Source organism: Danio rerio, chromosome 24, assembly GCF_052040795.2.
Source record: "Danio rerio strain M-AB ecotype USA chromosome 24, GRCz13ab, whole genome shotgun sequence".
Classification (NCBI taxonomy): Eukaryota; Metazoa; Chordata; class Actinopteri; order Cypriniformes; family Danionidae; genus Danio; species Danio rerio.
In genome coordinates, this window is record NC_141044.1 from 330,001 (window position 1) to 352,500 (window position 22,500).

A 22,500-nucleotide genomic window follows, 5' to 3' on the forward strand; every position below is an offset into this window, starting at 1 on the left:
GGTACACACACACACACACACACACACACACACACACACACACACACACACACACACACACACACACACAAACTGACCGACAAAGCTTCAGTATTTTGGGCTGTAATGTGAGTGTTTAACAGTTTTTGGTGTGTTGGAGAATTGAGACCAAATAATTAAATTATTGAGGAAACATTTCTAGAGTTCATAAAAAAGTCAATACAGTAATTAAACTAGCGCATTAGACATATTTCTGTATTCCTTTCCATTAGGTGTTGTTGCATTACATTATTACAATAAATATTCATCTTTTTCATTTGTTATCTAGCTAAAATAAACACCTTACACATAATAAAATAGATGGTTATGGTTTGAATGTTAATGTTGTAGGTGTTATTATTCATTTGAATCATTATATATATATATATTACACACACCACACCACACCACCACTGCCAAGTAGACATCAAATTGTGAAGTAATATAGGAAGATTTGTTGTGTGTGTGCGTTTACTCTTGTCAGCTGTTGTGTGTTTGTGTCCTGCAGGGGGCGCAGGGGCCTTCAGGGACCCCTGGAGCAGACGGAGCCCGCGGCCCCAAGGTGAGAATCCTCCAAAGACGCGCTAATTTTTAATGATTAATTATTCTTATTATTAATTAGACAGATCACATGTGCTGTTCCTGGAGCAGTGCTTATCAGAGGAGTGTGTTCACTTAACTGTGCTCACTATTGCACTCTTCATTTAGACAGAGGTTGATTGTGTCTGTAGTCAATAATAGAGATGTTATGTGTGGCTTGTGGATTTATGTGCACTAAAATATCAAGAAAAAAGGTTAAATAACATGAAGTGAATTAATTGTTTCATCAGTTTGTCTGGATTTATTATCAGGTATGGTTAACTGTTCATATGTGAGTCTGCACCACGAAACTCTGACTTCAGTGTTTAGCAATGAAATCAAATCAAATGTAGACAGTTGAAGTCAAAATGATAAGCCCTACTGTCAACTCTGGGATTAAGAATGGAGTTTTAAATGTGTGTGTGTGTGTGTTCTGCATATGTGTGTTTGTGTATAAATTTATATATACGTGTGTGTGTGTGTGTGTGTGTGTGTGTGTGTGTGTGTGTGTGTGTGTGTGTGTGTGTGTGTGTATTGCATATGTATGTTTGTGTGTAAATTTATATATACGTGTGTGTGTGTGTGTGTGTGTGTGTGTATTGCATATGTATGTTTGTGTATAAATTTATATATATACGTGTGTGTGTGTGTGTGTGTGTGTGTGTGTGTGTGTGTGTGTGTGTGTGTGTGTGTGTATTGCATATTTATGTTTGTGTGTAAATTTATATATATATGTGTGTGTGTGTCCAGGGCAGTGCTGGAGAGACGGGGGGCGCAGGTGCTCCTGGAGCTGCGGGTCAGAAGGTCAGATCTGCTGCCTCAGCTGCTGTTTTCCATTCTGCCGTCCGTCACATTCAGAGTGTATTCTGTGTCTCCCACAGGGCCAGCAGGGAGAGTCGGGATTCCCAGGAGCTCAGGGAGCCACAGGCCTTCCTGGATTTAAAGGACACAAGGTAAAAACACGGTAAACAAGCGGCAGAAAAAACCCTGCATTCACTGCACTGCAGAAAGTGAAAAAAACTAGAATGTAGCTCCTCTGTGTTTTAGAAATAGACACAAAAATTACATGTTGCACTTAAATGAATGCCAATGGGATCCAAATAATCAAGGTGTTCAAAAAAGTCTCAAACACCTTGCTTAGTTGCATCAGCTGTGTTTTATTAGTGTCAGAGCAAAACTGTGCAGAGCTCCGGCCCTCCAACAATTGAGTTTGAGACCCATGGCCTAAATGAATGCCAATCTTCAATGCTTTAGTGCGTAAATTTAAACGTTTGGTCTCATTTTAAAGAAGACACTTATCAGATTGTAGTGAGAAAAGTTCAAAAAGGTAAATAAAACAAAAGTTATATGTTTATGTAAATAACAAAACATTAAATGCATATTTTAATATATCATATAAAATATGTATTTCATTATTTATTTTACCTGTTTTAGGGTCAAATTGAAAGTTTAAGCTATCTAAACAAATTATACTCCAAATTTGAAGTTGGTATCTCGAAAAATGAGCTTTCATTAATATTTTATTTGGCCACAGTACCAGACATGACCACCAGATGGCGGTCATTTTACACTGATGACCATACAAGCGCGCTCCCAGTGTTTAAGCAGTATAAACAATATTTTAATCACACCTTTGACAGTATTTGTAAAGTAGACTTCATATTCTAATGTAGTTTGGTGGTATTTGTGTTGTCTTTGACTGATATTTAAAGCTGTTTGATGATCTGCAACATGAAAGTGTGACAATTGTGCATAAAAATAGGAAACCCAGTAAGGGGGCAAACACTTCTTCACAGCACTAAACATGTTACTCAGAACACCAGCATGTTTTATATCAAATCTGCATATTCATATATACGACGCTATGGAGATGTCAGTGATAAATCAGGATGAATGAATGACTGCTGGTGTGGAAGAGATGCCTGATATTCAGAGTGCTCGGCTCATTAAATCTATTTTGGACTGATATGCTGCAGAACACAGAGAGAGGAAGAAAGACTTTCTGAGGTGTTTTATATTTCCTCTTTTCCAGGGTGAGAGAGGAGAGTCGGGACCCAGAGGCGCTCAGGTAGATTTCCTGCACTTTTCAAAAACACGCCTTTGACTGAAATCATTTATTAAAATGTTGGATTTGGATTCAGCAAAAGCTCACGTCAATCTCAGATCTCTAACCCAGATGTTTCTTCAAGGTATAATTAAAACCTTAGGGTGATGTTTTAATAGAAAAGGTCAGCTCTATTGCTCTTCAAGCTGGTTGTTTCCTTCATTGATAATGCTAGCGTGCAATGTAATTTTTAATATAAGTAAAGCATTAGTTGCATAAAATTATAAACAGTAAATATTAGTTATCACGCTGTGTTTCTAATCATAAAAGGATTTTCAAGAGGTTAGTTTGGCCTACTGTATAACACAATACAGAGATGATTGAAAGGAAAAGAAATAAACCTGTGTTCATTAAAAAATTAAGATGGTTTAGTGGCAGGAAAATCATTTGACCAGTGAGGAACAGGGAAAGAGAAGGTTCTGGAAATAGTGTTTAATAGTGTTCTCTGTAGGGTGCAGAGTGCAGTCAGCTAAGTTAGTATTTACTGTAGGGTGCATCACACTGAGTGTGACACTAACTCTCGCTACAGAGAACATCGATTCAGCTGATAAAAAAATCATATAGTCATTTATAGAAAATAATATCGTGTTTTTGGAGTCATACTAAAGTAAAGTACCTCAGTAAAAAAGCTTTATCTGTTTGTGATTCTACAGTTGCTATGGTAACACAACAACTACAGTAATTGATCTGTTGTGGTGATTCTACAGTTGCTATGGTAACACAACAACTATAGTAATTGATCTGTTGCGATTCTACAGTTGTTATGGTAACACCAACTATAGTAATTGATCTGTTGTGGTGATTCTGCAGTTGCTATGGTAACACAACAACTACAGTAATTGATCTGTTGGGGTGATTCTACTACACCCTACAGAGATCACTTACTGTTCTCTGTAAGGCGCATAGTGTAGTCAAGTTGAATTGTTCTTTGTAGGGTGCTTAATGTAATGAGATAGCTTTCCTGTAGGGTGCAGCACATTATGAGTTACTGTTCTCTGTAGGGGGCACACTGAGTGTACTGAGTAAGTGTTCACTCTAGGGTGGAGCACAGTGGGTGTAATATATTAGTTTAATCTGTAGGGTGCAGCACAGTGAGTGTAGTGAGCTAAGTTAGTGCTCTCTGTAGGGTAGAGCATGCTGACTGTAAGGATCTTAGTTAGTGAGGTCAGATAGTGTCCTCTAGGGTGCAGCACGGTGAGTGTAGTGAGCTAAACAGATGTGACACAGGGAAGCATCTGTTGACTCTGAATGTTGATGATGACCTTTGAGTCTAAGACACTACTAACACACACACACACACTCACTCACTCACTCACTCACTCACTCACTCACTCACTCACTGACTCACACACTCACTCTTGTCTGGTTCACAGGGGGAGAAGGGCACCAAAGGTTTCCCTGGACTGCCGGGATTTACAGTAAGTGCACTAACTCCTCTCCATCAGCAGGGGGCGCTGCTCATTATAGCACTGCACTGCATTGAGGAGAAACAGCAGTTGAACAGATAAATCAGTTATAGTAAACTATAATAATAGCAATAATTTTAAGTTAGCAACCCAACTTGAAGATTTAGTAAACCATGATTGCACTGAAATAAGATTAGCAACTCTAGTTTAATCTTTATTTTACCAAAACAACCCTGGTTTTAACTGTTTTGATTATCCCTGATTTAAGGTTTGATATTTAAAGCATGCTGGTTTTGCATTTAGGTAACTCTATTAATCACACACAGGATTGCAGCCCAGAAAATGAGTAAATTGTGATATAAATGACGTGTGTGATTAAAGCTACACTCACAGCAGTGGACTAGTCTTACAGTTTCACAGATACTTCATGAATTGTATGAAACTTTGAATATTGCAAATACAACAAAATAAAGAAAGCAGCTTCAGCAGAGTGCTTAATTGCTCAAATTGTAATCTAAGTTTCTTGATTGATTCAGAGCCGTCACCGCTTGGGGAAAAATAAAGCTATTTTTTAATCCAGTTTAATATTTTTGTCACATGTAGTTCCTTCTGTCCTGCTGAATCACTTCAATGCTTGCAGAATTATTTCAGATTTCTGGGAAATCAAGCTCAGCAAATACCCAGAAACCTGAGTCACAAACACACTGCATCATAAAGTGCTCATGTCAGATTAAGACATGTGTCAGTTTAACTAAACAAATCAGAAATTAGGAGATTAACACACATGATAAAATACTATAGTAATCTAAAGTAAATACCATAGTGGTTTTACAGCCATACTACTGTAAAGTATTTCAGTAAAGCATCTTAATCTGTTGCAGTGATTCTACAGTTGCTATGGTAACAAAGCAACTACAGTAATTGATCTGCCGTGGTGATTCTACAGTTGCTATGGTAACACAACAACTATAGTAATTGATCTGCCGTGGTGATTCTACAGTTGCTATGGTAACACAACAACTATAGTAATTGATCTGTTGTGGTGATTCTGCAGTTGCTATGGTAACACAACCACTATAGTAATTGATCTGTAATTGATCCCAGTACTGTAGTTGTCTATTTATATATATGTAGGGTATGTTATTGATGTGTCTCATTCACTAAATATGCGTATGCACAAATGTATGCGTGAAATGTGCGTACAGTCATTTTCATGAATAAATCTTGATTTGTCAAATCTTTAGTGCTAAATTTATTCTGAATGCGTGTAAATGTTTTTAGAGCAACTTATACCACATGTGCGCAATAGACATGGCAACATAATCAACAGCTCTCTATACATTTAAACGTTATTTTATATTGTGGTTGCCATCTAGTGGTCAGATGTGGAAATTGCTTTGGTGCACAAACTTTCACAGTGCATTTTGGGTATTTTCTAGCCATATAAAATCAGTTGTGCACTCATTATTACAGTGCATTGTGAGATTGATTGAGTGCACTTTGTTTGTTGCCAATACACGCCCTCTAGTGGCCAACATAAACACTGTGCCTTTTAGCAGTTTCTATGAAAACTGTGCTTTAGTAAATGAGAGAAATTTTAGAGAATTGTTGAGACACAATTAGTGTTATAAAAATGTGTTTTGCAAGGTTTTTTTTAGTTAAGATGGCTCAAACGTGTCTTGGCCTTGTGCATGAAAGTTAAATGCTAAAAATAGCAGCTCTACAAAAAACAAAATAAAAGTCTTTTTATTGTCAGTTCTGCCACATTCACAGACATACACAGAACTGAAATGACGTTACTCTCAGACCCTGGGTGTATACAAATAACAAAGACACTACAAGCGCAATTTAAATATACAAAAAATACTAAGGAAAATATTTACAGAAATATTATATACAAATAAGGATGCATATAAATAAGTGCAGTGCAGTATGAAACTCGTCTGTCACCCACTCTGAATGTTGAGTCTGTGTGTTTTAAATATCAATTCTGTAATGAAAAGTCTTGTGTTTGTGTGTGCGTGTGCGTGTGTGTGTGTGTGTGTTTTCTCCTGATCCAGGGTGAAACGGGACCCAGAGGCATTAAAGGAGAGGTATGAACTAAAAGCCAAGTTAAATAAAGGCAAATTCAACATGTAAATCAGTAATACACAAAATTACAGGGATATAAAAATATGTATGTATTTTATTATTAAATGACATTGGACAGTGTTGTATATTGCTGTGCATGAAATGTTTAGGAAATGATGTGAAAATGAAGTGTAGATCTTCTTATTCAGTGTGCAAAACAGTGCATGCTTGAGTTATGTGTAGTGCACTACGCTATGCATTTAAACTACAGGTTTATTTAACACGCAGCCGTTTACACTTCATTAATCACACAAGCCCCATCATGATTTTGATTTTAATTTAATGAATTGTGCAGCTCTACTCTACTGTAAAATGCAGTAATCCCACTGATGTGAACAATGCAAGTGGACCAGAAACAACATGGGGGTTTCAGGCACTGAAAAACACATTTATTAGAGCAGGAGCTTTATTTCAGTCATCTAAGGCGGGGCTATAAGTCATTGAAGGCAGTCCTGTCAGTCATTTAAGGCGGGGCTGTCAGTCATTTAAGGCATGGCTATCAGTCATTTAAGGCGGGGCTGTCAGTAATTTAAGGCGGTGCTATCAGTCATTTAAGGCGGGGCTATCCGTCATTTAAAGCGGGGCTGTCAGTCATTTAAGGCGGGGCTATCAGTAATTTAAGGCGGGGCTATCAGTCATCTAAGGCAGGGCTAAAAAGGACAATCTTAACTTCTGCTTTATGGTGACTAGGCTTAAACCATGCAGATTCACTCAGATCGCCCCCTAGTGGAGACTCACTGAACCGGTTTCATTAGTATGATGAATTAAACTGGCTTCAAGTGTTTCCTGTGTATTAAATCCTGCAGAGAGGCTCGCCTGGTGACCCTGGGCTCAAAGGTCCAGACGGGCAGAAGGGGGACATGGGGCACATTGGTGTTGTCGGACCGCGTGGATTCCCAGGTCAAGACGGTTTACCAGGACAACCAGGCAATCCAGGCTTTCCAGGAAAACCTGTGAGTATTCCTGCATTTCTCTGAACCATGTGATACCAATTAAAAATGTTGTCATAGCCAGCAGGTGTTTTCCTTTTGCGAGAAATAAACAAATGGTAAACAAAGCAGGGCGTGTGCCGCGGCCATGTCAGCGCGCATCATCTCAAGTCATTATGAAGGAGAGCAGAAAGCCTGAGGTCAACGCTGTGTAATTGAGTCGCTTTCTTCTGTCTCTTCCTGTACCATCATCTCATTTCTTTTGTGTGTTTTTCATCTAATGAGTGGCTGGATCTGTGTTTCAGGGGAAGCCTCCGTCAGACGAGTACTTCATAAAACTCTGCAGGGACGTTCTGAGAAGTGAGTATCCGACCTTCCTCGAGGTCATTATTCTCTCATGAACAAAGAGCCCAAGGAGCTTTTTTCCTCTTCCCTTTTTTAACACGAACCACCCTGATATGTAAAGCGCCCAGAATAGCACGCAGCTTCCAATTAAAGCTGTTAGATGAAAGCTAAGTTCACCAGAAAGGAACTTTTGTTGCGGAAACTTGCTGAGCTCTCACCGTGTTTTTCACGGTTTGCTTTGAATGAAAGGGGTCGTATCATACATTCTGTTATCGCTGTACTTTTCCTCCCTGTGGTCCACTTATAAACTTAGCGAGCTGCTTCATTGCGTACTGTCAGGAGCTCATCATTGACTGATCTGGACTACGCTTTAACAGCACATCCTCAGATGTTATATTGAGCATAACAGCGCCGCACACTCGCACACAAAGCCTTTATAAACCATGAACCAAAGCAACCATCTTTGAGGAAAATCATAGTGTCACAAACCTAAATTTACAGCACAGCAGCTGCAGAAGTTTCTGAAACACTTTATTGTAAGTGATATTAATTAGACTGTCCTTAACCTTTATCATCATGACACATGAATGTGAACGAGATTTTATCATTGAGTATTTGCTCTGTTATGACACTTATGCAAAGATGACATTAGTTGTTATGACAACTGTGCTGGCAGCAGCTCTCTGCAGCTCTCACATGGTCACCCACTGAAGCTAAGAAGGCTGAGCCTGATCAGTGTCTGGATGGGAGACCACCTGGAAACACTAGGGTACTATTGGCAGTGGTGTTAGTGAGGCCAGCAGGGGGCGCTCAACCTGCAATCTGTGTAAGTCCTAACGCCCCAGTATATTGATGGGGACTCTATACTGCTCAGTGAGTGCCATCTTTTGGATAAGATTTTAAACCGAGGTCCAGACTCTCTGTGCTCATTAATAATCCCAGGATGTTCTTTGATAAAGAGTAGAGATTTAACCCTGGCATCCTGGCAGAAATTGCCCACTGGCCTCCTAAACATCCCCATATCGTAATTGGTCTCCTCTCCGCCCATCAGCTAGTGTGTGGTGTGCATTTATTATTATTATTATTAAGAAATATATCGCAACCTGTTTTTGTCTTTGTCATGACAACTTGACGTTAACAAGACAACAAAACTTGTCATAAATCTGTCATAAACATGATTCTCATGATGCCATTATAAATATGTCATGAATTTTATAACATCGTCATGAATCAACAACAGTGGCACAAGCTGAATTTGTTGAATTTCGAGAGGATCACGTGCTTATGATTGTTCACAGCTGTTTCAACTTTAGCTAATGTCTAATTATCCTATCAGACGATCCTTAACTCACTATAAATAACCAGACTTTTCTCATCTCAATATCTTCGTCTTGAAGAAACCCCCCCACCCAAACCCTACTTTCCCTCCTTTCAAACGAGCGGCACGCTGGCCAGTGATTAGCGCTGTTGCCTCACAGCAAGAATGCCCCTGGTTTAATCCCCTTCCAAACCAAGCGACCTCTACTGTGCGGTGTTTTGCTAGCTCTCCCCATGCTCGCATGGGTTTTCCCCGTGTCCTCCGGTTTCCTCCCACAGTTCAAAAACAAGCACCCTAAACAATCCAATATTTTAAATATAAATAAATAACAATTAATCCAATATTAATAAATATTTTAGCCAAACTCTGAGTACATCTGCTACAATAAACAGGAGGGGGAGTCATCGAGACCTACCTGAGCTCAAACTCCCCTCTCACCCTGCAACAAGAGGGAGCCTAGGGCTCGAGGATCTTATAAGCTCAGGGCTCTTTCCCGGGACAGCACGCCAAACAAGCTTTATTATCAATCATCAGCTAAGTGTGAACTCTTGAAATATTAATGACGCTCTTAAAAATGATCTGACAGTGTAATGACACCTGTAAGGCCCGTTTACATTGAGTAGTACACTACGATTCGGTACACTTTTATGGCCATTTTCACTGTCAAAAGGTACCAAAAAGTGAATCATACTGTACCACTTCATGGTTACCCTTTTGGAGGGGTACCTAGCACAACAAAATATAGCAAAAAGGCAGAGCTAGATGTGCAGCTGAACGCTATTGGTTTAAGTCACTAGCGCAGGCACAAGCAGGAGAATGAAAACAAAGGAAGCCCCAATTTTAAATAGCCGACACATTACATCATAATAATATATACATACAATAATGAGCCATGTTCAACCCGAGCTCTATCAAACCTTGTCGTCATCTTGATGAAATGCCACAAAGCCAAGAAGAACAAAATCTGACGTCTTCTCTCGTAGTTTACGATGCCGTCTAAATTGCGAATGGTTTCAGTTTCTCCAGTGAGCTCGCTGCGCGTCTGTATTTGAAACAACAAACTTCTTGAGCTGATGATTATAGCGTGTGCGTGATTATTGAAGCGCTGCTGACATCTGATCCTTTCAGAAACGCACAAACACAAGCCCCAAAAAAACAAAGGAGCAAATGATTCTTTCAGAAACAGAAAAGATGAACACACTGCCCTGCTTAACTATTATCATCAGCTTCTGGACTATTGTGAACTTAATATGACGGAGTTACTCTCTAACAGCGGCTCCATGTGCTGCTGAAGATTACACACACAGATGAGAGGTTTGCTCTGACTGTGGGATATATGGTGCATGTTGTTTATGAACCCAAATGAGGATTAAATGTCTGCTGTGTGTAGTTTATCTGTAAATAGTAACATATCGGAGACTTTAAGGGGCTGTATGTGTTCATAAATGCTGCATTTATTTATTTATTTAATATAATTGCAGATGTAGGTCATTGATCTGCAGTTATGATCAAATCCTGTTGATAGAAAGGTTAGTAATGAACATTTATATAGTATTGATGTGTAAAAAGCGTGTGTTGTGAGAAGTGCTGCTCATATGATATGTGAGTAAACCGTACAGCTTTACTGTAGACATTTCCTCCAGCCAGAATGACGTAGACTGACACTTTCTGCCCTTTTGACAATGGAAACGCCTGATAAAGGTGACCCGTACCAGCCTGTATCGTACCACTCAGTGGAAACGGGCCATTAATGAGACATTTTAATGACAAATACAGGTTGTTCCACTGAAAACGTGATCAGAACATATTAATCACATAATAACATGACCTGGTGTGAACAGGCCCTCAGTCTGATCTATATTCCTCTCCATCAGACCAGCTCCCACAGCTCCTGCAGACCATGAGCTCTCAGCGCTGTGAACCCTGCGAGACCATTAAAGGACCCCCGGGACACCCTGGAGCTCCAGGTCCTAAAGGCTCCATAGGGTCTCCTGGGTATCCCGGCAGACACGGTGCTCAGGGCTACCCTGGGCCTCCAGGAGTGCAGGGCCCACCAGGAGTCAAAGGTAACTGAGATATCCACACCGAACACTTATGTAAATAAATTAGGCTTTCAGTTTGTATTTTAATTGCAATCTTGTGTGCTCTTCTAGGGGACACAGGCATACAGGGATTCAAGGGCAAAAAAGGAGAGAGCCGACCAGGATACCCAGGGCCTCCTGGAGACACGGGTAAATTCACCTTTATTTGTATAGAGCTTTTCATTATAATTATCATCCTAAAGTAGCTTTACAAAAAAGGTGCACATTATTATTACATTACAGCCAAAATCAGACGTTAAAGGTGCTGCATGTACGTTTCTGACTGTTCTGTATCATAAAACAGCATAATCTGTGTGCAGATATTTCAGATCATGCTCAGGGAACATTCTTGTTCATCTTTTTTGTTGTTTGTTGTGAATACACACCCTCTATTGGACAAAATGACATGCTATATCTTTAATCCTGAAGATTTTAAATGCCATTATTACAAACAAGCCATTTCAGGCTCTACAGCTAGTTGATAAACATCTGTTGTGTCAGTGGGTTGTCGTGCATATGTTTAGACTTGTGTAACTCTGTCTGGCACAATAGGATATGCAGCGTTTGGAACTGAAGCGTGTGTAACTGTCAGACTGTATATTCTCTCCACAACAACAACAGGCATCCAGGGTCCTCGCGGCAGTGATGGCATTGGTTTTCCGGGTCCTCCGGGAATACCGGGTAAATCTGGGTCTCCGGGCATCCCAGGAAAGCAGGGTCCTCCAGGGCAGGCCGGTGTGTGTGACATGTCCATCTGCTACCAATCCTATAACCTCAGGGAGGAACGCTACAGTAAAGGGCCAGATTTCTAACACACACACACACACACACACACACACACAGACATGGGCTCAGTGTTTGGACTGCCAGAAGCGCCAAAGAAAATCCAGAGGAATTCATTGACATGATTTGGACATTGTCTGAGCATTGCTATCGTACAATGAAGCATTAGTGGCTCTACTGAGATAGAAAACAGCCGCTGGAGTGACATTTGAAGACCTGCGTTTCAATGCATTTACACTATTAATGCTACAAATACGTGCATTTGTGAAATGACACTGCAGATGGATTGTCATGAGCATAGTAATTTACTTTTATATTTATCTCCGTTATATTTAACTCACAAAACTACTTCCGCACCATCATATTGGATGCAGTAATAACTCATTAGTTTGGTTCTAATGATAATTAAAAACAACTGTCTCTATTACTTGAGGGATATGCGTTTAGATTAATGGGGAGAGCTTTCTGTTAATGTTTGTGTTGGGCACAAATGTCTTTACATTTAATTTCTGCAGTACTTTTAAGACACAATAGCCATCATCATCATAGAGTTATTAGCTGTACCTTAAATAACTGGCTTAGTTAATAATGTTTATTTCATATTATTTCCATACTAGCATAACTGCTCTGTTATTTAAACATTCTCACCCCATTTTTTGTTATCCCAATAATGAAAGGAACAGATTTATATCTACAGTATTTATTCCATGTTGTATGTGTTCAGGAGCTCTTTTCTTGTTTGGAAATATTCAAACAGTGTAGTGTACATGATAGAAATATGACAGATGTGATTATTATGAAGCCACGCAAATTGGTTGTTCCCTTTTCTTTTCAGCGACATGTTTAATGAAGAGAGAACAGTATTACAAAATCTGAAATGCTGAATAATATTACAACATGTAGTTTTATTCAGTCGGTGTAAAGAAAATATAGTTTGAAGCTCTGTAAAACATAACTAAGTGATGTCAAACACCAGAGTACAATCTTATTTTCTACATAAAGCTGTGTTGATTCTGGGAGATTGTAAGTCTAATTTATCTTTTGTTTTCTAAGAATAAGTTTACCTAATAAAGCCTTGCTGGTTTCATCATGTTTGCTGCTCGTAAGTCTTCAAACGCATAATCGTTATTGAGAAAAACCTGATGTTATCATAAAAGGAAGGATGACAGAAGAGATTAGTCAGATTTTTTGCAACAACAGACGCAAGTCAATCCCTGCCACTCCACGCTAATAGACTACACCGCAAAATAAGCTAGATTCTTAAAAAAATCTTAAATCAAGAAGAATTTTCAAATTCAAATTTCAAAAGCAAAACACGATGTCTTGTTTTAAGAAATAATATGCCAATGCTAAATCAGTTCTTCCTTAAAACAAGCAAAATAATCTGCCAATGGGGTAAGAAAAGTACTCTTGTTTTTCCTTTTGACATAAGACTATTTTTCTTACCTCACTGGCAGATTATTTGTACTAGAAACAAGACAAAAAAAATCTAGGTAAGAAAAGCATATGTTTTAACAGTGTACAGGTGATCAGCTGGACAGAAACACTGCCAAAGCTGCTCTGAGGTAAGAGTACAATTAAAACCTACTCAAGATTATTTACTCAGCCAATCATTGTAATGAACTAACTCCCTCCTGCATGTTGTAGAGATCACCACTAAGATGGAAACGTCCAGTACAACACCATTTCCCAATGAAGACTGTTCCTGAAGTTTGGCAGTGCAGCCCCATTGACACCAATAGTTTTGACAAAAAAATCTTCCAATTATCCTCTACATCATCTTTATCATCAGCATTCTGGGCAATGGAGTGGTTCTGCTGGTCGTCTACAAGTCTGAGAAGATGAACATGGTCACAAATGTCTTTGTGGTCTCCAACATCATCTTCACCCTCACGCTCCCGTTTCAGGCGGTTTATCACTCCAGTGAATGGATCTTCAGGGAGACTCTGTGTAAGCTGGTGACCAGTGCATACTATCTAGGGTTCTACAGCTCCATCCTCTTCCTCACGCTCATGACATTTGATAGGTATCTGGCTGTAGTTCATTGTGTTGTGGCAAATAAAAACCGCAGAAGCGTCTACGCTGCATCGTTATCTGTGGCCGTCTGGATTATCAGCCTTCTCGAAAGCCTCGAATATCTCATCCGTTTCACAGTGGAAGAGTCTCAGATGGATGGACTGCTGTGTGAAGACCCGAATAAAAACCAATGGAGGACCTTCAGCCTCTACAAGCAGTTTGTGTTGTTCTTCCTCTTCCCGCTGGTTGTGTTTGTGTACTGCTACTCCAGGATAACACTAACCGTCATGCACACTCGGATGATGGGTAAACACCGCACTGTACGCTTGATTTTCATAATAGTCCTGATGTCCCATTGGAAAAGAACCTTCCACTGCCTGTCCATTACTGCCTTTGACATCCTGAAGGACATGTTTCAGACAGAGGAGCCTAGTTTTGAATCAAGTTTTGGAGATCTTTCATGAAACTCCAAGATGTGACCATCAATCTATCTACAGGCTACCACTTCAAACTGAAGGGGGTGCAAAAAGATCCAGGAAATTTAATATTTCCACCAAACCTTCTGCTTAAAAAAATGAAAAAATCCAAGACTCGGTTTCCTGGATGTGCTGAATAGTCAGGTTATTCGTTGGATCCAGGAGAATGAGAAGATCTAAGACTCCGCTTACGACCTTCTGACATAGAGGAGCCCAAGTGAGTTCCTGAAGATCTACCTTACTGCAGAGTTCAGCTTCAACCCTGATCAAACACAGCTAAACTAAGCCGGATCTGAAAGAGCACTTGGTAATTAACAGCAGGTGTGTTTAATTAAGGCTGCAGCTGAACTGTGCTGAAAGGTAGATCTCCAGGAACAGGATTGAGCACTTCTGACCTGCAAGAATCCATCTGTAGGCTTGCCAATGTTTACAGGTCCACCAGTTTTGAATATTTAGCTGGACACAAGGACATCAGATTATGTGTGCCTTCTTAAATCATCAAGGAAATCAATCTAGTGTACTTCCAGGTAAAACTTTATGAAAATGACACAGTCTGTCCTGTGTTTCATGCGCCCTGACTTTAACCTGTATTTCCTCAACAGAACCTGATGATGGTGACTCACCTGCCTTAGCTTTAGTGGAGGATGATCATGGCTTTTTCAGAGTAACAGCGCTGAGGTGGTAAAATTAATACCTGGTTGACTGGGAGGATTATGGTACCGAGGAAAGTTCATGGGTTTCCAAAGAAGACACACTGGACCCAGACGACTTACCTCTTTAGGTAAGAGCTCCAGATAAGACTGCTGCATATACCACAGTTTATCCAGCTTGGTGTTGGGTTCGCTGTCATCCAGAGTGTCTGATCATACTATTAATCTGATTTTAAAACACTCATTTTTACTGAACTATTAAATCTACTTTAAATAGCCGTCAAGGTTGATTGAATAACTATAAATAATTCTTTATAAATTAGGATTTAAAGTGCCCTACACTCTTAAAAGCTGAGTATTTTTGCTGCTTGTTCAGAGTACTTGCTTAAAATGAGCTGAATCAAGACATTCTTGGGGATTTTTTTATTATTTTATGTTCAATTTGCTTAAATTTGTAAAAACTATTAAGTTAACTTCATTTGTGTCAGGACAACATGAAGGAATTGTGTGGAACCCAGCAATGTTTACAGCTTAAGAGAATGTAAATGTTGGTAATATGTGGTAAATGTTAGAAATGTGACATGCATTTATAATGAATCACCACAAATGACAATTTCTCATAATAAAATGGTTCATATTTGATGAATAAATAGCTAGATTACCTTGATGGTTTACTCCAGCATTATTAGGGATCAAGTATTTTACTAAAATGAAAACATGTTTAAAACACTTACTTCTAAAGTCAGAAACACTTTAGAATAATGGTCTATTAGTTAATGTTAATTGATGTATTTACTAACAATAACTATCAATAATTGTTCAACATTGACTAATGCATTGTTAACATACTTGTATTAGTTACCACACGTGAGTTAATATCAACTAACATAATTTAATTCTAATAACATTAGCTAACATTAGCATTGATTAATAAATGTATTACTAATAGTTGTACATTACCTAACCTTAACTAATGGACCATTATTTTAATGTTACCCAAAACTCTAAGCTATGTGAGTGATTTCATAAGTCACTAAATGAATGATATTGTTTTTTCACTCAGACTTTGTTGATTAGAAGTTTAATTCTTGTCCTTTCTGATAATAACTTGGTCTAACAGACCTTGTCGGTTGTGATAATAATCATGTAAGCAGTTAGTAAGTCTAAAAACACTCGTTCATTCGTGAGAAAAACCTGATGTCGTAATAAAAGGAAGGATAACGGAAGGTATGAGTCAGATTTTTGCAACTACAGACGCAAGTGAATCTGTGTCGCTCCTCATTTGAAGACCACAGCTGATAAACACTGTCAAAGCCGCTCTGAGGTAAGTGTAAAATTGAAACCTACTCGAGATTATTTACTTTCAGCCAATCATTTTTAATAACTCACTCCTGCATATTGTAGAGATCAGCACTAAGATGGAAGCGTCCAACTCAACACCACTTCCCTATGAAGACTTATCACCTGGTGTTTGGCAGTGCAGCCCCATTGGCACCAATGATTTTGGAAGAACATTTCTTCCCCCCTTCTACTACATCATCTTTATCATCAGCATTCTGGGTAATGGAGTGGTTCTGCTGGTCGTCCACAAGTTTGAGAAGATGAACACGATCACAAACATCTTCCTCATCAACCTGGTGGCCTCCAACATCATCTTCACCCTCACACTCCCGTTTTATGCGGTTTATCACTCCAGTGAATGGATCTTCGGAGAGCCTATGTGTAAGCTGGTGACCAGTGCATACTATCTAGGGTTCTACAGCTCCATCCTCTTCCTCACGCTCATGACATTTGACAGATACCTGGCTGTAGTTCACTGTATAATGGCCAATAGTCAACGCAGAAGCATCTACGCTGCATCGTTATCTGTGGCCGTCTGGATTATCAGCCTTCTCGCAAGCCTCGAATATCTCATCTATTTCACGGTTGAAGAGTCCCAAGTGGGTGGACTGTCATGCAATGACCCGAGAGTTGGAGAGTGGAAAACCTTCAGCCTCTACAAGCAGTTTGTGTTGTTCTTCCTCTTCCCGCTGGTTGTGTTTGTGTACTGCTACTCCAGGATAACACTAACCGTCATGCACACTCGGATGGTGAAGAAACACCACACCATACGGGTGATTTTTGTCACAGTGCTGATGTTCTTTGTGTTCTGGACCCCGTATAATATTGTGTTGGTTATGAAAGAGTATAAAGATCCAAACGACTGTAACAGCAACCTTCCGCATGCAGCGTACGTCACTAACAACATTGCTCGCCTGTATTTCTGCATCAATCCCGTTTTTTACATCTTTTTGGGCAGAAAGTTTCAGAATCGCGTTCGGGAAATGTGTTTGAAGCAGGACTCGTGTTTAACGAGGCAGATTTGTGGCGGCAGAAGCATCGGGTCATCATCTTAATGGAGGATTATTTTATATTGCGTACAAAATTGCAAGTACACATCAGTTAAGAATAAATTATAATTATTTAATAATACGTATTAACAGTATTGTTGGTGTTGTAGTTGTTAACATAGAGCTTGTTATCCATTGATGTACATAAATTAAATTAAATAAAAATAATTTGACGTTACTTGACTCATTTTCATTTATTTATTGAGAGTTGTTTGTGTGGTGTTGTAACCCCATAGCACCCTTCCCAACTCTTACCACCCCCCCCAACACACACACACACCCACACACACACAGACACACACTTCTTTTCTAAAGCAAAGCTCTTTAAACTGGTCTAATAATACAATATAATAAATCCACAATATTATCAATAACAACAGTAATAATAAACTACAGTATCACACACCTGCACAACCAAATAATGAAAACAATTCTTCAGAATTCATGATACATCAGCCTACATAGTGATAACACTTACTCATTTCTTTCCCATCACTCCTCCAGCTCACAGGTGTCTTGAACACACTGAACAAATGAAACCGAAAGTGAGGAATCACAGCATTCAGTGGTAGAAGTTCATTTCATTATTGACCAATCTGGGAATTCACCCTCCTTGAGTATTTCCAATGTCAGAACTGTGTGCTTGTAGATAAAATACCAACTAATAGGCCAGTCATAGGTCAGGGGCTTGTCATGATTGCAAAAACAGCAGATTGTGAAGATTATTCGATTAGGAAAAAGCAGATTGTGATCTGAAGAATAAGGACAACTACTACTACTGGAATAAAACTACAAGACACACACATTAAACTGATGCCATTTTCTCATAATCACTGCAAAACTCATGCATGTCATCTTGCAACCCAGGCTCATTATTGGTAAGTACTCTCTCAGAAATAAAGCTATGTGAGCTGTCACTGGGGTGCCACCTTTTCAAAAGGTACAAGTTTGTACCTTAAAGGTCCATATTAATACCTCAAGGGTACATAAAAGTACTTGAAAAGTACAAAAGTGTTCCTCTTAATATTTTTAGGCACTAATGCATACTTTTAAGGTACCACCCCAGTGACAGCTTGTGTACCTTTATTTCTGAGAGTATACCCCATATACATTTCTGGAGATCACAAATATGTCACAGGAGCTATGGTTTTTTGTAGTTTTTGTTTTCGTGAATCCACCAGAGGGCGCTGTGTGCGTTTTTTTCAGATCTCAGATTTCTCTCTCAAGTGTCATTCATGCCTTCTGTCCTCACATACATCCACCACTGACTGACCAACCAATATCCCTTCCCTTAACCCAACCGACAGTGTTGTCTAAAGCAGTTCAGAAAAAGAAAAGCCCTCTCCTGGTTTTTACCACATTTTCAGATCTTACCCTGTTATTTACCCTGTTATTTACTTGTTTGTTTTATGCTTGCCTTTTGTTTTACCTACTTGTTTGAACAGTTCCTCGCCGCTATAAACCTTAACTCCTCTCTGCGTCTCAAGTCCACTGATGTACATGGTGAGCCACTGGGCAAACTGGTAACAGCAGACAAGCCATCCACATGGAGGTAAGTGATCAGCTGATAACGCTAAAAGAAATAGAAACTGTCAGCGCCGTCATACCACCTGTAACATTCGTTTTGAAGACAAAATGCAGCCATGCTTAGCTCTGGCAACAATTCACGCTCTCCAGAAATGTATACAGGGGTACGTAATCTCAATGAGCCTGCTTTGTCATTCTGGCTTCATGTCCCATCATATCTTCCCATTTAGAATTGCTAAATTGAAGTTAAACAAATGCAAATCAGATGGAGCTCTTTGTCTTTTAATGCAGCTTTTACTTTAAATTAGGTTGGCTTTAACTATGAGGTACGTGCATCAAATAAATAAATACAGTATACATACTGTGTTCATGATGTATTGCAGAACATTTCTGATACTCCTGAGATGGTATATGGGTAGGGACAGAGACAGGTTTGGTGGTATGGGTAGGTTTAAGATATAAGGGTTGATCAACAGTGTAATTAAAGATGTAGATACAGAAATTGATTAAAGATGCACTTGCATGCATGTAATCAATCATAAGCACAATAGGCACAGGACTACGTTTTCTTTTGTTCCACAGGCAATAAAACACTTCAGATGAAGTCAGCTGAGCTGTTCATTGTGTTTTATCCTATGTATTTTGTATTTCTTATAGTGTTGAATGTGAACATGTTGTCTTTGTCGTCTTGTTTTGGAAAAATCATTTTCCCTAAGGGAACAAACAGTATTTATTCATTTTTGTTAACATTAATTTGTGTTATTCAAGTTAAACATTAACGAATGTTATCATGTGCAACTTTAGATTTTAATAATGCATTAGTTTATGTTGCACTACGATTAATAAATGCTTTTTGCATACATGGTTAATGTAAATATCGACTATCATTAATTAATTATTCTGAGATGAAAATACAAACACATGAAGGCACTAAAACGAATGCTCTTATTAAATTATTTAAATAAAAACATGTTCACATTTAACAATATATAAGAAATAAATAGGATAAAGCACAATAAACAGCCCAGCTGACTTCTTCTTGAGATTATTTATCAGTCTCATTGCCTGTAGGAAAAAAGAAAACAAAACTGAAATTAAATAATCTAGCCTTACAAATAAACCTAAACACATTGCAACAGAGGATTCATCTCATTGTGTAAGCGAAGCCTATGCTTGGTGAGTTCTGGGAAAAATGTCTTGAAAAGGAAGTTAAGGATGACAGAAGTGGTTAGTCAGATTTTTTGCAACTAGAGACGCGAGTCAAACCCTGCCGCTCCACACTACATCAGATCAGCTGGACAGAAACACTGCCAAAGCTGCTCTCAGGTAAGTGTACAATTAAACCTACTCATGAGTGTTCATTCACTCTATATCCAATCATTGTAATGAACTAACTCACTCCTGCAGGTTGTGGAGATCACCACTAAGATGGAAACGTCCAGTACAACACCAGACTACTATGAAAACTTTTCTCCGGAGACGTCTGAATCCGGGACTTGCAGCTCCATTGACATCAATGAGTTTGGCAGAGCATTTCTACCAATGTTCTACTACATCATCTTTACCGTCAGCATTCTGGGTAACGGAGTGGTTCTGCTGGTCGTCTACAAGTTTGAGAAGATGAACACGGTCACAAACATCTTCCTCATCAACCTGGTGGCCTCCAACATCATCTTCACCCTCACGCTCCCGTTTCAGGCGGTTTATCACTCCAGTGAATGGATCTTCGGAGAGCCTCTCTGTAAGCTGGTGACCAGTGCATACTATCTAGGGTTCTACAGCTCCATCCTCTTCCTCACGCTCATGACATTTGACAGATACCTGGCTGTAGTTCATTGTGTTGTGGCAAATAAAAACCGCAGAAGCGTCTACGCTGCATCGTTATCTGTGGCCGTCTGGATTATCAGCCTTCTCGAAAGCCTCGAATATCTCATCCGTTTCACAGTGGAAGAGTCTCAGATGGATGGACTGCTGTGTGAAGACTCGAATGAAAACCAATGGAGGACCTTCAGGTTCTACAAGCAGTTTGTGTTGTTCTTCCTCTTCCCGCTGGTTGTGTTTGTGTACTGCTACTCCAGGATAACACTAACCATCATGCACACTCGGATGATGGGTAAACACCGCACTGTACGCTTGATTTTCGTTATAGTCCTGATGTTTTTCGTGTTCTGGAGCCCCTATAATATCATACTGATGATAACAGAGCATAAGGATCTGGAACACGAGGACTGCAACAGTGTTCTGCCCTATGCCGTCTACATCACCAATAACATCGCTCGCTTGTATTTCTGCATCAATCCTGTTTTTTACACATTTCTTGGAAGAAAGTTTCAGAATCATGTTCGGGGAGTGCTAATGAGTCACACTTCATGTCTAACCAGTCAAATGAGTGTCAGTGGAAGCAGCAGATCGTTGGCTTAAGAACTAAATGACTGTGATATAGGTAAAGTGTTGTAGTGTCTTAATATAGAGCATTCGTTTTAGTGCATGTGTTTGTATTTTTGGTCACACGTTAGAATAATAGTCCATCAGTTAATGTTAGTTACTGACATTATCTTGCAAAGCTTTTATTAATCAGGGTGCAACATTAATTAATGCATTATTATTCAAATCCAAAGTGGTGCTGCGAGTTAATGTAAACTCGGGTTATTAAACTTGAATATCATGAGCTAACGTTAACAAAGATGACTGAATAGTGTAATGAATATAATACTAATGGTTTAGTAAATACATTAAGTAATGGACCAGTATTTTAAAGTGTTACTGTATTTTCTTTTTAAACTAGGTAATGCTGATTTTGCTGATTGATTTTTAAAAAAATATTGAATATTGTGCAATAATAATAGCTCAAACGAGTAATGTATGGATCATACTGTACCTGTTAACTGCATAAAGGTATTAAAGAAACATCTCAAGATGTATTTTCCTCATTTTAAAGTAACAGCTGAGTTGCCTGTCTGCAAAACAATAGTAAACTCTACTACGTTGCACTGAATACATGGCAACCCTGCATGAGAAAACTAGACTTTGTATTGGTTGTTTAACTTTTGTTTTCTTGATAATATGCGGATGAAGTGTTGTCGTGTACAGAAGTGTCTGTGTGTGCCTGTAATTTCTTTTTAATGGAAAAGGGCAATGAATGAGTGAAAGAGCTGATGCTGTTGATGTATATGAAATAAAAGGATGTGCTGTAATAGTTGTTTGAGATAGTCATGTAAAGATTATACTAAACCTGTTAATTACATCACAAATGTTTTAGAAATGTGACAAACTGCAAAACAAGAAAAAAAGCAGGATCTCAATATGCAGACCGAACGTGTAGAACCACAAGGTTCTCTAATCCTGAGATAAAACTGCATACATGGCAACCCAGGGACTAGATTAACATATTTTTCTTAATTGCTAATGCACAAGTCTTTCCTGTTTCCAGCTGGTCCGTCCAAAATCTCTCCTGTCTCTGTCTGGTCTGAAGTCCCTCCTGTCCTGTCTACATCTGCTCCGCCAAACATTCTCCTGTCTCCATCTGGTCCACCAAAGTCCCTCCTGTCTCCAATTGGTCCTGTCTCTGTCTTGTCCACCCAAGTCCTTCTTGCTCCAGTTGGTCCTATCTCCATCTGGTCCACCAAAGTATATCCTGTCTCCGTCTGGTCCACCCAAGTCTCTCCTGTCTCCAGTTGGTCCCATCTTTGTCTGGTCCACCCAAGTCCCACCTCTCTTGAGTTGGTCCTGTCTCCGTCTGGTCTGCCCA

General features: G+C 39.2%; 3 protein-coding genes, 1 long non-coding RNA gene and 1 pseudogene across 6 annotated transcripts in view; 4 read left to right on the top strand and 1 right to left on the bottom strand.

Moving 5' to 3' along the window:
- The window catches only part of si:dkey-225n22.4, a 45,452-nt gene extending 32,669 nt beyond the window's left edge, over positions 1–12,783 (top strand). Inside the window, exons 20-30 of the mRNA XM_087308994.1 lie at positions 527–580; positions 1,348–1,401; positions 1,479–1,550; positions 2,630–2,665; positions 4,075–4,119; positions 6,168–6,200; positions 7,044–7,190; positions 7,472–7,526; positions 10,704–10,895; positions 10,983–11,060; positions 11,532–12,783. Of these exons, the coding sequence (XP_087165120.1) occupies positions 527–580; positions 1,348–1,401; positions 1,479–1,550; positions 2,630–2,665; positions 4,075–4,119; positions 6,168–6,200; positions 7,044–7,190; positions 7,472–7,526; positions 10,704–10,895; positions 10,983–11,060; positions 11,532–11,722 (957 nt within the window). The 3' untranslated portion in view covers positions 11,723–12,783. The remainder of the gene's footprint in view (positions 1–526; positions 581–1,347; positions 1,402–1,478; positions 1,551–2,629; positions 2,666–4,074; positions 4,120–6,167; positions 6,201–7,043; positions 7,191–7,471; positions 7,527–10,703; positions 10,896–10,982; positions 11,061–11,531) is intronic.
- LOC141380797 (uncharacterized) overlaps positions 11,038–22,500 on the bottom strand; it is a 24,253-nt gene continuing 12,790 nt past the window's right edge. The window contains exon 3 of the long non-coding RNA XR_015524628.1: positions 11,038–11,718. This is a non-coding gene — a long non-coding RNA (uncharacterized LOC141380797). The remainder of the gene's footprint in view (positions 11,719–22,500) is intronic.
- LOC101885808 (C-C chemokine receptor type 4-like) lies at positions 11,843–14,188 on the top strand (annotated as a pseudogene). The gene is made up of 2 exons (XR_015524625.1): positions 11,843–13,258; positions 13,341–14,188. The product of XR_015524625.1 is annotated as a C-C chemokine receptor type 4-like (transcript).
- On the top strand, positions 13,341–17,403 carry ccr12b.1 (chemokine (C-C motif) receptor 12b, tandem duplicate 1). Of its 2 annotated transcripts, XM_087308990.1 has the most exons (3): positions 13,341–14,712; positions 14,788–14,966; positions 16,240–17,403. In XM_087308990.1, the coding sequence occupies exons 2-3, from the start codon at positions 14,918–14,920 to the stop codon at positions 17,229–17,231; spliced, it is 1,041 nt and encodes a 346-aa protein (XP_087165116.1). In that variant the 5' UTR covers positions 13,341–14,712; positions 14,788–14,917; the 3' UTR covers positions 17,232–17,403. The 2 variants fall into 2 exon arrangements, with proteins under 2 accessions (XP_087165116.1, XP_087165117.1); XM_087308991.1 differs by lacking the exons at positions 13,341–14,712; positions 14,788–14,966 and adding an exon at positions 16,061–16,159.
- Positions 19,886–21,828, top strand: ccr12b.2 (chemokine (C-C motif) receptor 12b, tandem duplicate 2). Its single transcript, XM_087308992.1, has 2 exons — positions 19,886–20,078; positions 20,160–21,828. The coding sequence occupies exon 2, from the start codon at positions 20,181–20,183 to the stop codon at positions 21,171–21,173; it is 993 nt and encodes a 330-aa protein (XP_087165118.1). The 5' UTR covers positions 19,886–20,078; positions 20,160–20,180; the 3' UTR covers positions 21,174–21,828.

Coding starts and splice junctions, on each gene's coding strand:
- ccr12b.2 (XM_087308992.1), top strand. CDS start 20,181: ATGGAAACGTCCAGTACAACACCAGACTACTATGAAAACTTTTCTCCG.
- ccr12b.1 (XM_087308990.1), top strand. CDS start 14,918: ATGGGTTTCCAAAGAAGACACACTGGACCCAGACGACTTACCTCTTTA. Junction 14,967..16,239: donor CAGACGACTTACCTCTTTAG/GTAAGAGCTCCA, acceptor TGCATATTGTAG/AGATCAGCACTAAGATGGAA.